The sequence below is a fragment of the Pituophis catenifer genome, unplaced genomic scaffold (assembly GCF_029215685.1).
Source record: "Pituophis catenifer annectens isolate HBS135680 unplaced genomic scaffold, rPitCat1.0.hap2 SCAF_6, whole genome shotgun sequence".
Lineage (NCBI taxonomy): Eukaryota > Metazoa > Chordata > Lepidosauria > Squamata > Colubridae > Pituophis > Pituophis catenifer.
Window position 1 is genome coordinate 102384181 of NW_027256886.1, and position 18436 is coordinate 102402616.

The window sequence follows — 18436 nt, forward strand, 5'->3', positions numbered from 1 at the left end:
TGGACTCAGAATTCCTGCCATTCAAAAGGAGAGAAAACGAACTCTCGGGGCTGAGGGGTTGTGTACTATGGGGAGACAGGGTCGTCATTCCAAACACACTAAGACAAGGAATACTGAAGCTGCTACATGAAGGACACCCAGGTATCGTGAAGATGAAGGCTCTACCTAGGAGCTACGTATGGTGGCCCGGGATGAACAAAGAAATTGAAGCATGGGTGTCAACCTGCGAGCCTTGCCAAGAATTCCAAGCAGCCTCGAAATCAGCGCCCACCCACGATTTGGAGAACCCGGGAACACCATGGTCTAGACTGCATATCGACTTCGCCGGGCTGTGCAAAGGAAACACATTCCTAATTATTGTAGACGCATTCTCGAAATGGTTGGAGGTGGCTCTTATGAAATCAACGACATCAGAAGCCATTATACTAGTGCTAAGAAGGCTATTCGCCCTGGTTGGGACCAGGGGACATACAAGCAAATATCAACAAACTACTAGCAATACAACACATCACACCAAGCGCCACAACCCACTGGAGCCTGGCAGAACTACTGATGGGGAGGAAATTGAGATCCCCACTAGATAGACTACACCCCCAGTTCAGCTCAGAAAAACCAACCGATTCTACGAGCCAAGTCCGGGAGTTCCAGGAAGGAGAGAAAGTCTACGCCAAGAATCTGAACGGAAGCCCCCTCTGGGTACCGGCAGAGATAACACACAAGTAACGGGCCCACTATCATACAGAGTCCAGACGGAAGACGGACAGCACTGGAAGAGGCATATAGACCAACTCAGAGGACGAGTCACGAGAAATGAGAGCGAGCCGGAAAAGGACCGCCAAAAGATTTGGAAAGAAAAAAATACAATGGCAGAAGCGGCACTACCACAATTGCAAAGAGAAAACTCAAACCCAGATCGAAACACGGGAGACTTATCTGAAGGCGGAAAGGAAGAGCAGGATCCTGGAGAAGAACACCAAAGACAGCTGAGGGGAGCAGGAAAAGAAATTGAACAGACTAGATCCAACCCAGCCCCAGAGTTTGAGAGAGTTCCAGAGACAGCACCAGGAGAGCAGCGGAACTCAACCTCTCACACAACCGACTGATCTGCGCAGGCCCAGTCGAGCCCCACGGCGACCCGCCTACTTGCGGGACTACGTTGCATAGCGGACACCAGATTGGCGGACACTGAACTAGAGGGGAGGGGTGTTAAGTATCGAGTGACAATTCAAATAGTCCTATCAGGAATCAATCCTGAGAGCGGGAACTTTAAAGAAGTGTCAGTGGCTGAAGCCGGGGACAGCTCCCGTATAAAAGGAGCTGCTGCGGCTGCTAGCGCCATTGCAACTACGGAGTTAAATAAACGTGTTAGCTATACAACGAGTCCTCTCCTTCTTTGCGCCCACAATCTAACAAATTATATCAATTATATACTTTTTAAATATTTTGTCAGTATATCAACTGACAAATTTTTCTCAAACTTTCTTGTTTGCTTTTGAAGATGATGACAGTTTTGTATCCTAATTAAGCATATTTGGAGATCAGACAATTGTGGAGGAAAGATTCAATGTGCGATAAAAACAAAGTTCTCTGTTTTTCAAATTCCTGGACGTTCCCATTCTAGTTTCATCCCTTTATGGAGAAGAATGAATTTTGGAATATTTCTCGAAGAAAACTGTACTTGGACCAAAATGGAGAGATAAAAGCAGATCTGAGAATTGACAGCTTGTTGGTTCTCCCCAAGGGGGGTATCAGGGAAGAGATTCTGGCGTATTTTGAAAGGCAGAGACTTTCTATCAACCAAGATGCTCTTTCACGGCTAAAGTTGCTCAATAAGGTGAGAGAAATTTTGGTGTCTTTTTTCTGTTTTCCAAAGCCTGAGGTCCCATTTCAAGTGGGCAAAGCCTAGAGTCGTGATGGCGAACCTATGGCATGGGTGCCACAGGTGGCACGTGGAGCCATATTGATGGGCATGCGAGTGTTGCCCTAGCTCAGCTCCAGCGTGCATGTGCACACCGGCCAACTGATTTTCAGGCCTTCCGGTCCCACCGGAAGTCGGGAAACTGGCTGTTTCCGGACTCCGGAATGCCTCCGGGGGAGGATGGGGAAGGCTGTTTTTGCCCTCCCCAGACTCCTAGAAAGCCTCTGGAGCCTGGGGAGGGGGAAAAACGGGCCTACCGAGCCCACCGTGCCATCGCATGCCAAAAGCAGGAGGAATGGGGGGGGGTCACATGTGCATGCGCGGGAGGGATGTTATGGATGTGGGCACACGCACCCACGACCCCCCACGCTCCCCCCGCTTTTGGCATGCGACAGCAAAAAGGTTAGCCATCACTGGCCTAGAGTCTCCAGGGTGTTTGGCCTCCCATGCCAGGTGGTGTCATCTAATGGAAGTTCTTCAACAGACGGGACCTAAGTGAAGTGGCCTTGCCATGTTTTATGGAAACCTTTCAAGATCTTACTGGTCAGAGGTTTCTTTCTTCATCACAGTTTAATTTCATGTTAAAAAACCTAATAGAATAAAATTTCCTAAATCTTTTACTGTAAACTTTATTATCAGTTTTAATAAGAATATATCATCATATTTAAATCTTTTTTCAATTCCATCCCTCTAGATTACATTAAATAGAAAAGTACTTTATTGTAATGTTAAATTGCAAACTCAAAAGGGACGAACTAAAGGAAGAATCTGCCAGTTGTTTTACCTCCTGCATCTGTTTAGAAGTAGTCAGAGGTTTCATATTTACCTCAGTGAAGACCAGAGGCTACTTGTCTCCATCCATTTTTACCTCCATTTTCCATGGATGGAGAGTCCTAACATATTTTCTTTGGCATTCTTTGTTTTTCTGCTCAGTCCCTGCCTCAGTCCAAATGTGTGGAAAGTTGCCATCCTGGATTTGTCAAGAGGGCTCGAGAAGGAGAGCCAGTTTGCTGCTACGACTGCCTTCCTTGTCCGGAGGGGACCTTCTCCACTCAGGAAGGTGGGTCACACTGAGGAAAATGGGAGGCTTTGTGGAACTGGATCCCTCCAGAACCTTTTCATGAAAGTGGAAGTTAAAAGACAGATCGAAGCTCACCTGGTTTTTTATTTTTAACCTGCACAATTTCTCATCTAAAAGGAAGTAAACCAAAAAGACTTGGAAGGAGGGGCTGGGAAAAGGATGGGAGGAGGGGATGGCAGACTGGGCAAGCTTTACTAACAGCAGAGGAAATATCTCTTATGCCTTTTAGTTTAGATATGTGCTGCTAAGTTCACCTTTCTAGGAACATCTGAGATCTTTGAAACTAGATGAATTGTTTCAGGTCCACCTTATAAAAAGACCTTGTAATCCACTGTATATTGGATCCTCCCTTTGAGGATCACTGAGAAGGTGTCACTGGTCCATAATCTGGTGCTGTGGATAGTTATGGGGGGAACTCATTGCACAAATAGTCTGCCAGTCATGTAGGTCAATCAATCAGAATAGAGTAGAAGGAACTCTGGAGGTCTTCTAGTCCAGCCCCCTGTTCAAGCAGGAGACATATAAAAAGATTATATGATTCATTATTAACCTCAAATAATGTAGGTTCCTATGAAGATTCTACACATTACACAGGAAATAATTAACACCCTAGGACTTCCCTCAACTTCATATACCTAGCTACGTTTTTTAAGAAAAAAGAAAAATATCCTTCTTATGCTCTTTTTAATGAAATAGTTAGAAATACTTCTTGGAAAATGTCTGTGGTATCAGCTGTTTTCCAAAGAAGGTTTTTATTGGAAGAGAAAAAAACAGAATATTAAAGAAATGTTGCTTTTTGTCTTTCTCAGATACACAAAAATGCACCAAGTGTCCAGATGATAAATATCCAAATAAGAACAGAGTCCAATGTATCCCCAAAGTTATAACCTTCCTGTCTTATGAAGAACTTCTGGGCATCATCCTTGTCTCTTTTTCCCTACTCTTCTTCCTAACCACAGGCCTTGTTTTAATCATCTTCATTAAATATAGAGAAACTCCCCTTGTCAAAGCCAACAACCGGGACCTCTCCTACATCCTCCTGGTCTCCCTCCTGCTTTGCTTCTTGTCTCCTTCTCTCTTCATTGGTCAACCAAGGAAAGCCACCTGCCTTCTCCGACAAACGGTTTTTAGCATCATCTTCTCAGTTGCCGTTTCTTCTCTCTTGGCCAAAACCATCACGGTGGTGCTGGCCTTCCTGGCCACAAAACCAGGAAACCGAGCGAAGAGATGGTTGGGGAAGAGCTTGGCCAACTCCATCATCCTTTCTTCTTCTTCTGTCCAAATTATCATCTGCTCCACCTGGCTGGGAGTTTCTCCCCCCTTCCCTGACTCTGACCTCCACTCCCAGCCTGGAGAGATCATCCTGCAATGCAACGAAGGGGCCGTTGTCATGTTCTACGTCACCCTCAGCTACATGGGCTTCCTGGCTGCCATCTGCTTCACGGTGGCTTTCCTGGCCAGGAACCTGCCTGGGGCCTTCAACGAAGCCAAGCTGATCACCTTCAGCATGCTGGTCTTCTGCAGTGTCTGGGTGACTTTTGTGCCCACCTACCTGAGCACCAAAGGGAAATCCATGGTGGCTGTGCAGGTCTTCTCCATCCTGGCCTCCAGTGCTGGTCTGCTGGGCTGCATCTTCATCCCCAAGTGCTACATTATCCTTCTGAGGCCAGACCTCAACACAAAGGAGCAGCTCACAGGCAGAACAAATGTAAAAACATGAGATATAACACAAATGTGATATTGAAGAATTGTTAAAAGTTTCTTTTATTTGAAAAGAGATATTCTTTCCATTTAGATAATATGCAGGAGTCAAAGAAAATCATACATATATGTAGTGGTGGGATTCTGCCGGTTCTAGGCTGTTTGGCCGAACCGTTTGTTAAATTGCTGGCTCGCCCCGCCTCTTGCCAATAAATAGTGGGGGTGGAGCGAGGGGCGGGCGAGCCAGTAATTTAACAAATGGTTTGGGGTTTTTTTGTAATTTATTGGCCTCGCAGCAGTGGTGGGTTGCTACCGGTTCTCCCTGGTTCGCAAGGACTGGTAGTGGTAATTTGGGCTGGTTCGGAGAACCGTTAGTAATTGCTGGCTGGCCATGCCCCCGAACCGGTACGCTCACTCACCCCAGCTGCCCGACGCTCGCTTGCTCACTCGCCCCGCCCCTCTCCACCCAGTCACTCCTCACTTATACTGTGTGGGTCCTCACTGAAGTACTGAAGTACTGCGCCTGCCAGGTAAGCCTGCGAGTTGCGGCCTACCTAGCTGCCCCTGCTACCCCCCCCCGTCCCCACCACCCCAGCCTGCCTCCCCTACTCCCTTCCCCGCAGCCCGTAGCCCTGCCATGCTTCCCTGCCTTCCACGCGGCCTTCCCAGCATCCCCGAGACCAGCTTGCGAAGGCAGGCAAGCAGGCCTGGCCACGGAGACTGCCGGGAAGGCAGGCAAGTGTGGCAGGGCCACCCGGCTGTGGGGAAGAGAGCTAGCAGCTTCCTTCCTTCCTCGAAGCCCTGCCATGCTTGCCTGCCTTCCACGCTGCCTTCCCGGGGTCCCCATGGCCACCTTGCCACCCATCCCCACCCCGCTTCCATTTTACCTTTTTTTAACACACCCCGCTTCTCTCCCCAAACCTTGGGAGACGGTATTCTCCACGCAGCAAAGCCCTCGAGGGGGAAAAGAAAAAAACACACCTTGGCCTCTTGAAGGCTTCGAACGTGTGTGTGTGTTTGGCGGCACTGAAGGGAGCCACGTGAAGGGAGCCCGTTGGGTAACCACGCCGGCTGTGATTGGCCCCTTGCCTTCCGCTGCCGCCTCCACCTCTGCCTCTTCCTTCTCTCTGACAACAAAAGTCGGAGGGCGAAAGGCAGTTGCTTCGCCGAGCGTTTCTCCGCATTTCATCCCAAATCAGCCGCCCTCACTGGAAATGCGGAGAAACACTCAGCAAAGCAACTGCCTTTTCCCTTCCAACTTCTGTTGGCAGAGAAAAGGAAGAGGCAGCGGAAGGCAAGGGGCCGATCGCGTGGCTCACTTCAGCGCCACCAAACATACACACCCCTTCGAAGCCTTCGAGAGGCTTCAGAGGCCAAGGCTTTTCCTTTCTTTTCCCCCTCCTGCAGCCTCCTCGAGGGCTTTGTGGCGCGGAGGACGCCACCTCCCAAGGTTTGGGGCGGGAAGCGGGACACGTTAAAGAAAGGTAAAAGGGAAGCAGGGTGGGGTGGGATCCTCTTCCAAGCGCAGATGGTTCCTCCTTTAATACCTGGTCCTGCACTTGACCTGGCTGGACAGCCCCCCCCAGCGCCCTCCTGCCTGTCCTTCCTTCTCCTGACAGGCTGCGGAGACCAAAGGTCCGGCGGGGGGCGGGGGGGGCTTTGTTGCTCAGGCCGAGAAGCAACGTGAGAGAGAGAGCCAGATTTGCTGGCTGAGGAACTCTGGGAGTTGAAGTCCAAAGACTAAAAGTTGCCAAGGTTGGAGACCCACCCTAGACCACTTTAGGAACAAAGTGGTGGGTTTTGCTGGCATTTCAGGAGGAAGGGGAGAGAGGGAGGGAGAGAGAGAGAGAAATAGAAAAAGAGACAAAGGAAGAGACAAAGAAAGAAAGAGAAAGAAGGAAAGAGGGAGAGAGAAAGAAAAGAAAGAGACAAAGAGAGAGAAAGAAAAAGAAAGAAAGAAAAAGAAAAAAAGAAAGGGAGAGAGAGAGAAAAGAGAGAGAAAGAAAAAAAGACAAAGAAAGAGGAAGGGTGAGAGAGAAAGAGAGAAAGAAAGAAGAAAGAGAAAGAAAGAGGAAGGAAGCGGGGGGAGAGAGAGAGAGAGAGAGAGAGAAAAGGAAGGAAGGACCACAAACCGTGGCACTAGAAGTGGCTTCAGAAGACACATTGAAACAGAATAGCAATCTAGGGCTGGAAGGGACCTTAGAGGCCATCTAGTCCAACCCCCTGCTCCAGCAGGAAACCTTACTAGATTATTTTGGTGCCTCTAACAGAAAGGAAAATTGTCAGAAAGGAGAAGGAGTTTACTAGGACAAGGCTGCCATGCAGAGAAAGGCAAAGTTATTTTTGACCGGTCCTTGCACTTTTGACCAGTCCTTGAATTTATGACTGTCCTCACATTTTACATTTTGCACCTTATCTTGTCACAATGGTGAAGAGAAGTAGTGGTGAAATGACTGACACGGTTGTTAAGAATGCCTCAACGGGCATAAATGTGAGGATGGTCATAAGTGCAAGAACCGGTCAAAAGTGCAAGGACCAGTCAGAAATGACTTTTTTCAACCCTCTGAGTAGTCCCTATGCACATAGCCACACCCACCCAGTCACATGACCAGCTAGCCATGCCTACCCAGTCACATGATCAGCTAGCCATACCCACCCAGTCACATGACCACCAAGCCACAGCCCCAACTAAGCCACGCCCACAGATCCGGTTGTTAAAAAAATTGAATCCCACCACTGTGTATATGTTTCAAATTTGGAAATTTTTGAATTCTTCACAAAGGAGCAGCTTAAAGCCAGAAGAAATGTGTAAATGTGAGACTGAGGAATTTCAACCTTTAACATTTTCCACAGTATAAACATAGAAAATGGTCCAAGCTGTTCTGCAGGCATGAGTGGGCCAACTATTTTTCTTGAAATAAATAAAGGGTGTGTGGAAGATTGTGAGGAGGCAAATTTCTTGGAGAAATGGGAGCATGTTAGCAAGACAGAAATATAGAAGGAATGTATGGAGCAACGTTGATGCCCTCATTTCCCATTTCACCCAAAGAAACTGAGACGTTTCTTTTTGTTTACACAATAACTCTTTCTTGAGGGTAGCAACAATACAAGGCTGAGGAGGTAATTTAAGTCTTGCTAATTCTGAATATTCATGCTCACATCATCTATTAAATGAAATATGCATATGTACGATTGTCGTTTTCTCCTCCTTTCCTGGAATGTATAAATATGAGTACATCTTTTTGTCTGTAAGATTTCCTCCCACTATTTTCTGGGGAGAAATTCCTCCAGTGGACACTGAATAAATAACAACTGCAGTGAGCCTGGATTATTGGGTTTTTTGGCTCCTGTGTTTGATTCCACAGAAACTGATGTCAGCAGTGGGATTCACAATCTTCCATCTGCCACCAGGGACAACAGATGGGGCAGCCCTATAGGGTGAGTGTTGTGAGATTGATCCCATAACCCTTCCCACTGCCACATAAAGGCACCATAGGAGCTTCTGTCAGACCACAGTCTGTGTCCAAGTGTCTCTTGTGGCTGGAAAGGTTTGTGGTCCCTTCCGTCCCAATTTCTCAGCCTCCCTGGCCCTGCTGTGAGCTCAGCCAAGCGATGGCCGGAGGCATCCAGGAAGGCAGGGAGAATTTGGCTTTGCAGAGTGAGTGGGACCCTCTGTGTGGAAGAATGGAGACTGACCCAGAGGTTCTGTGCAAACTCCCTTTTTCCTGTTGTCTGAATGGAGGAATTCAGCTGATCGTAGGCAGGGAGGGAAGTGGATGATGGGGCTCAGGTGGACTCTGATTGGGGAAGGAATCTTTCCCAAAGAAACAGGGAAACCTGCTGTGTCCCAGGGCTGGGAGGGGGTCCGAAGCCCCCAAAGGCTGGAAAAAAGGGAGTGAGTGAAATTGGAAGACATGATAAAAAAACCCTCTTCTTCCTTGTGAGAAGAGAAATTCCTGTATCTGCACAAGGCTAGGACAGATTCCATGCAAACAGAAGCAGGAAAGCCGGTTTTTATTTTTGTTAGATTTCTCTCCAGTGTTTTATTATTATTTCAAATAACTAAAGGAGGTGAACATGTCCAACTCTTCTTCCTCTTCCTCTTTTCCCCACAACAATCACCCTGTGAGGTGGGCTTGTCTGAAAGAGAGTTTCTGTCCCGAGGTCACCCAGCTGGCTTTCAGGGGTAAGGCAGGACTTGAACTCAGGATCTCTTGCTTCCTAGCCTGCTGCCTTAACCATTGTGAGTGTTAAGGCAGGGCAGATTTTGGGCAAAGGCCCTGCTGGTCACCACTGTTGCCTCGTCTTCCAGCAGGAGCCGTGAGTCCAGCAGGACCCCAAGTTCTCTCCCCCCCCTGGGTCTTTCTGGGGTAGAGCAGCCCCATCCGAGAGCAAAGGAGAGAAACTCCTGGACACAGAGAGCCCCCCCAACCCCTCGGGTTCTGGAGGTGGGTCCTTGCAATAGTCATTGTCATTAAGTGAGTATTTCAGCTGGTCACTCTGCAGGTCCCACAGGAATGAAAGCCCCCCTGCCTTTGGTGTGGTGGGATCAGCCCCATGAACTGGACGGCTGCATCCAGGCGGTTTTCTTGAGAGCAGGAGAGGTCGGCCTCTGCCTTTTTCTCTCTCTCTGCTTTTTCATTTTTTTCTTAGTTTATAATATAAAATGCAGGAGAAAATGGTAGGAAAAATGGGGGAGGGAGAAAGGAGAAAAAGAAAGAAAAGGCCTTCGCTTCTGACTCCCTTCTCAACCGAACCCTGGCATCTCCTGGTGGTCTCCCAACCCAAGCCTGCTTCAGCTTTTCCAGATCAGTCCGCTGCTGCATCCTTAAGATAGTCCTTGATTTACGACCAATATTGCAATTGCTAAGCTGGGTGGTCATTAAGTGAGTTCCTCTCAGTTTTGCAATGTTTCTGCCATGGTTATTAAGCAAATTTTTAATTATTTATTATTAAGCCTGCCCCCCCCCCCCCCCCCCCCCCGCTCAGCTCTTCTCTCACCCACTTTGCTCCTCCTGCCCAGCAGCTGCTGGCTGAGAATCGAATGGAGGGAGGGGCGAGGGGAGCTATGCCCAAGGCCAGACCCCCCCCTTTCCCTTCTGTCTTTGTGGGTGACATCTGGGATGAGGCCTGGGGGCTCCTGAACCTCCCCCTCCAGCCTGATCTCAGGGTCAGGTGTATAAGTTGCAGGTGTGGGGAGACGATTGAGACAACTGGGCCCTTCTTCACTCCCACAACTGTAGCCAGCAACATCTGGAGAAGGAGGGGCTTCCTCTGCTTTGGGGGAGGGAGAGAAAAGATGCAGCTGCCCAGATTTGGGGGGGGGCAGAAATCCTCCTTTTGTTCGAGTTCAGGTGGACCCGGTTCCTCCCCTCCAGACCTTCCAGCTCTGGGGATCTGCAGAGGCTCCTCCACCCTCCCTTCCTCCCTCAAACCTCTCAGACTGGCCGTCCTGCTGGATCCTTTCTTCTTCAACTGTGGCAGGGACCTTGATCTGGCCGGGGATGATTGACAGTTCCAGGGTATTTAGGGTTGGTTTTGAGGTCGACTGTCTGGGTGGGGTTTGCTCTGCTGAGTAAGAGTTGTGTAAGGGAACTTCACAAATATGCTGAGGACAGCTGGTGGCAGGTGATGGGGGAGGAAAACAGCAGGTAAGGAAAAGACCGGAGGGAGTGGGAAAGGCAGAGAGAGAGAGCAAGGAATGGCCAGAAGACTTGGGGTCCCTTCTGAAGAGGGAAACCTTCTCCCTGGTTTGACCTCTGAAGCTTTGAGCAGGTCAGGCTGATTCCTCTTCAGTCCTTTGCAGTTCCAGACTCCCCCAAAGGGAAAGGAAGGGGTTTCTCTCCTCTCCCCCTCCTCTTTCCAGGGTGTGTGTGTGTGTGTGTGTGTGTGTGTGTGTCCGTCCAGCTGCTTCCAGCCCCAGAGGAGGAATCGGCGGTTCTAAATTGGGGGAGGAAGCTTTGATTTCGGACTTTGGTGGTGGGAAGGACAAGAATCAGAGGGAGCACCAATGGGAATTCTCCCTGCTTGAGCGTCATCAGTCTCCGGGCAGAGTCCTTTGTGGCTTCACCTGGAGGAGGAGGGAGTTCATAGCAGAGAGAGAAGCGAGAAATGTGTGTGTGTGTATGTGGGGGGGGGGGGAATCTGTTCGGTATTTGGGGGGGGAGCAGCTTAACGGGGGTTCATGGCAGCCCTAGATGGGACCCTCCACTTTCTTTGCTCCCTTCAGGGGTCTCAGCCAGGGATTCCCGCTTCCCCCCTTCTTATCCATTCCCACCACCCCCATTGACATCCCCAACAGCGGTTCCTGAACCCAAAAACCGAGCTCTTATTTGCGGTGGGTCCGAAAACCCCACAGACCCTCCGGCAGCCCCTTTGCCAGGAAGGGAGCAAAAGGCAGAAGCTTCCGGGAGGGGCAGGGAGGGCAGGGGCCCCCAGGGGTTGGGGGAGGGGCACTCCCAACGATGAAATTTGTGAGTCATGAACCCCCCCTTTCTTCACCCCTCCCCCCTTTCTCCGCTCCTCTCTCTGCGCCGAACTCTCTGCCCTCAGGTGAAGTCAAGGGAGACTCTGCCCGGAGACCGATGACGCTGCAGAACGGAGAATTCCCATTGGTCCTTACGCTTTTCTGGGCACGTCCTAGGCAGAAATCTTCATCTGTGAAATGAAACGTGTACGTGTGTATGTGTGCGTGTGTGCGTGTCCTGGCCAGATGCTTCCAGCTCCAGAGGAGGGATCGGGGGTCTGAACTGGGGGGGAGGAAGCGTCGATCTCGGACTTTGGAGGTGGGAAGGGCCAGAACCAGCGGCTGCACCAATGGGAATTCTCCCTGCTTGAGCGTCATCGGTCTCCGGGCAGAGTCCTTTCTGGCTTCACCTGAACCCCTCCCCCTTTCTTCAGCCCCTCCCTCCGATTCCGCCTGTGGGGCTGCGGGGTCCGTCGAGCTTCTGGCTCCTTCCCTTCCCTTCCCTTCCCTTCCCTTCCCTTCCCTTCCCTTCCCTTCCCTTCCCTTCCCTTTCTTTCCTTTTCCCTTTCTTTTCCTTTCCTTTCCTTTCTTTTCCCTCTTCCTCCTTTCCTTTCCTTTCCTTTCCTTTTCCTTTCCCTCTTCCTCCTTTCCTTTCCTTTCCTTTCCTTTCCTTTCCTTTCCTTTCCTTTCCCTCTTCCTCCTTTCCTTTCCTTTCCCTTTCCTTTCCTTTCCTTTCCTTTCCTTTCCCTCTTCCTCCTTTCCTTTCCTTTCCTTTCTGTCCTTCTTCTATCTGCCTTTCCCTTTCCTTTCCCTTTCCTTCCTTTCCTTTCCTTTCCTTTCTGTCCTTCTTCTCTCTTCCTTTCCTTTCCTTTCCTTTCTTTTCCTTTCTTTTCCCTCTTCCTCCATTCCTTTCCTTTCCTTTCCTTTCCTTTCCTTTCCTTTCCTTTCCTTTCCTTTCCTTTCCTTTCCTTTCTTTTCCCTCTTCCTCCTTTCCTTTCCTTTCCTTTCCTTTCCTTTCCTTTCCTTTCCTTTCCTTTTCCTTTCCTTTCCTTTCCTTTCCTTTCCTCTCCTCTCCTCTCCTCTCCTCTCCTCTCCTCTCCTTTCCCATTCTGTCTCTCGGCTTGTCGTTCGTTCAGAACTGCGATAGGAAATAATCACCAGTAACGCACAGAGAATCAGGGTTTACTTTGGCAATGATAAGCTTGCAGTCAAAAGTAAAGTACAAGTCGGTGTTTTGGTTCAAAGTCAGCGCTGGGTGTAACCACACCACAGCGCTATTTAACAAAAACTTAGCCCCTTAAACATACATCCGGTGATTATCAATCAAGCACCCCCCCACTCCCTTAACAGTAACAGCTGCGAGCACCAGAGCAGCGAGGACAGCAGAATCGGAGAGGCCCGGCAACGTCATCAATCATCGCCCTGAATGATGCTATCCAGGAACTGTTTGTGTGTTCGCTGTGACTGCTTATCTCCACTCCTTCGTCTCCCACACCCCCCATCGATGGCGAGCTCCAGTAGGACTCGACAGGCGGCCCCCCCTACCAGGAGCTCACCTATAAATAGAAAGCATACAGATGTTAGTCACTGTTACGATCCTGCATTAGGTTTGTCTGGGTATTTCCGATGGAACCGTTGTATCAATCGGGGCAGCATGAACATCGGGTGCTGCCACCCACGAGGCCTGTGTTACAGGGTATCCTTTCCACCACACAAGATATTGTAACATCCCCCTACGAACCCTGGAGTCCAATATTCGGTCTATCTTATATTGGTTGGTATGCATGGGACCCGGTGGAGTAGTCGAGGTACCTGGCCTTTCTATCGTCACCCGGTTTCACTAAACTGCTATGGAATACGGGATGTATCCTACTGAACAGAGGGGGAAGTTTAAGAGCTACGGTTACGGGATTGATGACTTGTGTTATGGGAAATGGTCCTATATATTTAGGTCCTAATTTTTTACTGGGCAGTCGGAGTTTAAGGTATTTCGTAGATAAGTATACTTTATCTCCTATCCGGAATGGTTTTGGATCAGCTCTTTTCTTGTCTGCATATTTTTTGTACTCGTCTGCTGCCTTTTGTAATGCTGTTTTTACACTTGGCCATACATGACTAATTTTATCGGCCCAACCACGTGGCGTGTCAGCGTCTGTCATAGGGGGATCTAAGTCTGGAATGGCTGAAAACTCTTGGCCATATATTACTTGGAAAGGGGAGAACCCAGTAACTGTGGTGGGGTATGTTGTTATATGCCACTTCGGCGAAAGGCAGGAGTCCTGACCAATTCGTCTGCTGGTAAGAAACGTAGCATCTGATATATCTTTCGACCATGGCATTGGCCCGTTCAGCCGCCCCGTTAGTGCTCGGGTGGAATGCTGAACTTAACCCTTGAGATGACCCAATTAAACGGACAAATCGTCTCCAAAACTTAGAGGTGAATTGAACACCGCGGTCGAATATAATCCTCTTAGGTGCTCCACGGAGACGATAGATATGTTGCAAAAAGAGTTCGGTTAATTGTCGCGTGGATGGTATGCTTTTACATGGCACAAAGTGGGCCTGTTTCGAAAACAGATCTACCACCGTCCAAATTACAGTGTGGCCATGGCTAGGGGGGAGATCGACTATGAAATCCATAGCTATCTCTTCCCACGGCCTGCTAGGATTCGCGACTGTCTGTAATAGTCCTAACGGTCGTCCAGACCAGGGTTTGGCGGTTGCACAGGTTGTGCAACCTTTTACGTATGTTTCTATGTCCTTACGCATTCGTGGCCACCAGAATTACCTCCTCACAAGGTGTAGAGTTTTTAAGTACCCAAAATGGCCTGCTGATTTGGCATCATGGCACCTGCATAACACTACGTTCCGTAAACGTTCTGGAACATATATTCTATTCTCCCTCCATGCTATTCCATCATTATAGCTAACCATAGAGGGGTTTTGGATTACCCATTGATCCTGTTGTAAAGCTGTTTTAAACTCGGTACGTAAGTGACCATCTACTTCTGTAAGTCTTAATAGGGTTTGGGAAGGTGCAATTAGAGGTTCTATCACTTCCTCTCGCTTGCTATTATACTGTGGCATCAGGGACAGCGCATCAGCCAGGAAGTTTTTCCCAGCAGGAACATACCGCAACCGGAAAGAGAAACACTGGAAATATTGTGCCCACCTTATCTGTTTGGGAGATAGTCGCCTGGGCGTTTGTAAGGCTTCTAAGTTTTTATGGTCCGTCCATACCTCAAAAGGATGAGACGCCCCCTCCAAGAGATGTCGCCATGTCATCAACGCCCAACGGACCGCGAATGCCTCTTTTTCCCAGATCGCCCATGCCTGCTCTGTCGTGGTTAACTTTTTAGACGTATAGGCACAAGGTTGTAACCCTCCCTGCTGTGTTCTTTGTAGGAGTACTGCTCCTACAGCCATGTCGCTAGCATCTGCCTGGACTACGAATGCCTGCGTTGGGTCTGGATGCTTGAGTACTGGTTCTTGAGCAAAGAGTGTTTTTAACTGCTCGAAAGCCATTTGACACGCTGACAACCACGTCAATGCTTGTCCCAGCTTTGGTTTAGCCGTGGCCGGTTTGGTCCATAACAGATCCATTAGTGGTAGGGCTATTTCAGCAAATCTGGGAATGAACTGCCGATAGAAGTTTGCAAAGCCTAGAAAGCTCTGTAATTGCTTTCTGGTTCTAGGGGCCTGCCATTCAAGCACTGCCTGGACTTTTCTGGGATCCATCTCTACCCCGCTCTCTGATATTCTATAGCCTAGATAATCTATCCTCTTTTTGTGAAACTCACATTTGGATAGTTTCACGTACAGCCTAGCAGCTAATAATTTGTCTAAGACCTGTCGGACCAGAGATATATGTTCCTCTTCAGTTTGCATGTAAATTAAGATGTCATCCAAATATACAAGGACACCCCTGTACAGATGTTCATGCAGCACTTCATTGATGAACTGCATGAACACCGCAGGGGCGCCCTGTAGTCCGAACGGCATGACCTGGAACTGATAGCTTCCTAAGGGACAATTGAATGTTGTTTTCCACTCATCCCCTGGTTTGATTTGTATCCTATAATACGCTTCGCGTAGGTTGAGTTTCGTAAAGATACGACCGGTGGCTAGGGCAGCTAACAGGTCCTTCATTAAGGGAAGTGGATAGAGGGGCTCCACACACACTGCATTGAGATCTCTGAAGTCAACGCATAAGCGTAAACCCCCATCTTTTTTCCCACGAAACAGGACAGGGGCAGCCATCTTTGATCGACTAGGTGTGATAAAACCCCGGGCCAAGTTCTTGTCTATATATTTTCGTAATTCTTTTAGTTCGGGTTGTGTCATTGAATACATCCGGGGCTTGGGTAGCTTCGCCCCGGGTATTAACTCAATACTGCAATCCGTAGGCCGGTGACAGGGCAGGGTCTCACATTCTTCCTCACTAAAGACTCTGGTGAGATCCCTATACACATTAGGATACGTCGTATCTGCTGGTGGGCTCTCTGCTTCTATTCCCCCCTGCTGGCTCCTTTTCCTCCTTGGTAGGGGAAGGTCCCAACGGTAATCGAAGTTTGCGAAAAACCCCTTCTCACCATATCGTAGGAGCCCACTTGTCCAACCATGCTAATCCTAAAATCACTGGTTCTAACATTTTCTCCACTATAATAAACCAAATAGTTTTGGTGTGCTCCCAATATCGAGGTGCACCTTTTCTGTTATATGAGTCACTGGTGCCCCTCCCAGCAATGAACCATCCATTTGTTCAAAGGTAATAGGGGTTCTCAACCGCACAACCCGCAGCCCAAGTTCGTCAACTATTGCCCTACGAATTAAACAACGAGTACACCCTGAATCAATCAATGCCTCATATCGGCGTCCAATGGTTGCCCGTGGGTTTCGGAGTACGACTGGTACCACAAAAGGTCGGATGGGGTCGCTCACCATCGGGTCGTGTGGGTCCTCATCGTCGTCATCACTATCCCCAGCCACAATCGGGAATTTTTCCGCCACCACTTTCTTAGTATCTGTAGCCAGGGGATCCCTCTCCATACAGGATGTTCGAGTCATTTGGGACCATTCGGATGTTGGTCGGCCTCTGCCTCTCAACACAGCTCTAGGAGGGGGGTTTTGGTCCGAGTTGCGGGGCATGGGATGAGGACAGTCGGCTGCTCGATGACCAAGGCGATTACATCTGAAGCAACGAAACGCAGGCCGCTGGATCCTTTCCCCAAGCCGGAGCCAGCATTCGGTTTAGTCTCCTTGGGTGTTTGTGTGCATTCTGCTGGTCGATTTCCTTGACTTGCAACCCCTTCACCCCGTATACGGAATTCTCGGAGACCGACGTCCAATTCGATGGCTGCCTTGTACCACACACTCAACTTGGGGGGCAAGCCCCGGTACACGCAGGCTTGCCGTAAATCACGGTCTAGTCCTTTATGCAATTAGTGCACCAGAAGACGTTCTGGCCACCCCACCAACCGAGCCGCAATCTTTCGGAACGCCTGTACATATTCCTTTGCTGGTACGCCCCGTTGCTTAAGCGCAAACAAATCCCCCTCTGCAACCTGGGCGCTTGTTTCGTCTTCAAATCTGGCACGAAGAGCCTCCAGAAATTGTCCCATGTCCACGAGTTCCCTTGCATGTTTAGCATGGAGGCCTGCCACCCACTCAGCTGCTTCTCCCGTCAGGACCCCTGTAACAGCAACCACCATAGCCCACTGGGAGGGATACCACTGTCCATATTGGTCTATATGGCTTATCACCTGGCTTAAGAAAAGAGCCACTCGTTCAGGGCTTCCGTCAAAGGAAGTCTGCAGGGCAGGTAGTCCCCAAACGGCCTGCAGGACCCACAGCCCCGGCGGGGCCCCCGGAGGCCAAGGCATGGGGCCTGGGGTCCTCGCTGCTCCAGTCGCTCTCCTGTCCTGCCTAGGTCGGTCCCTCGTCGCCCCGCGACCCCCAACAGGTAAGCCCCCTGCCAATTGCGTTGGTTGGGGCTCAGGACCGGCTCCAAGGTCTCCCGACGAGGCACCTTGGTCTTGTTCTGGAGGGGGTTGGTCCATGGATCGTCTAGAGGTCCGCTCCATCCTCAATTTAGGACTTGTGAGCCGGAATTGGGTCTCCGAAGCGATCACCCCTGTATCCTGCCAAGAAGAACCTGGAGGCTCCAGCCCTGCAACCCAGGGCTGCCAGGATGGGGCGTCACGAAATCCAGATTCCCCAAAACGCTCACGTAGCGTATCCATGGTGCTGGGACCGGATGAGGCAGGATACCCCCAATCCCCTTCATCCTCATCAGTCCATCGTCTTTCCCTCCAGCCCTGGAAAGACGCTCCCAAGCGAGGGGGCATTGGCATCCGTGGCCCGAGGAGAACAGAGCTGTGCCACCAATCCCCCGTCCGAGCCCGTTGTCCTGGAAAACTCTCCTCCTCCGGTCGGGGCGGGGCGCTCTTGGGTTGCTTGACTTTTGGTTTCACTGCCAACTGTTCCACACTCTCCTTCACCTCCTCTATCAGTGGTTCCTCCCCCTCCACATCTCCACCACACTCCTGCTCTTCCAAGGCCGTCCCTTCTGCCATATCCCCCTTTGCTGCAAAGCCACAGGGACTCCTCACCTTTTGCGAAAAGGAACCAAGCGCTGACTTTCTCTCGGCTTGTCGTTCGTTCAGAACTGCGATAGGAAATAATCACCAGTAACACACAGAGAATCAGGGTTTACTTTGGCAATGATAAGCTTGCAGTCAAAAGTAAAGTACAAGTCGGTGTTTTGGTTCAAAGTCAGCGCTGGGTGTAATCACACCACAGCGCTATTTAACAAAAACTCGGCCCCTTAAACATACATCCGGTGATTATCAATCAAGCACCCCCCACTCCCTTAACAGTAACAGCTGCGAGCACCAGAGCAGCGAGGACAGCAGAATCGGAGAGGCCCGGCAACGTCATCAATCATCGCCCTGAATGCTGCTATCCAGGAACTGTTTGTGTGTTCGCTGCGGCTGCTTATCTCCACTCCTTCGTCTCCCACACCCCCCATCGATGGCAAGCTCCGGTAGGACTCGACACTGTCCTTCTTCTCTCTTCCTTTCCTTTCCTTTCCTTTCCTTTCCTTTCCTTTCCTTTCCTTTCCTTTCCTTTCCTTTCCTTTCCTTTCCTTTCCTTTCCTTTCCTTTCTTTTCTTTTCCCTCTTCCTCCTTTCCTTTCCTTTCTGTCCTTCTTCTATCTGCCTTTCCCTTTCCTTTTCCTTTCTTTCATTTCCTTTCCTTTCCTTTCTGTC

At 49.7% G+C, this 18436-nt stretch overlaps 1 protein-coding gene across 1 annotated transcript; it reads left to right on the top strand.

The window, feature by feature from the left end:
• The first annotated feature begins 552 nt into the window (after positions 1-552).
• Positions 553-11368, top strand: LOC139318742 (vomeronasal type-2 receptor 26-like). The gene is made up of 8 exons (XM_070946320.1): positions 553-696; positions 1622-1834; positions 2861-2978; positions 3809-4674; positions 6320-6383; positions 8066-8138; positions 9075-9148; positions 11253-11368. The coding sequence occupies exons 1-8, from the start codon at positions 553-555 to the stop codon at positions 11366-11368; spliced, it is 1668 nt and encodes a 555-aa protein (XP_070802421.1).
• The last annotated feature ends 7068 nt before the right edge of the window (positions 11369-18436 follow it).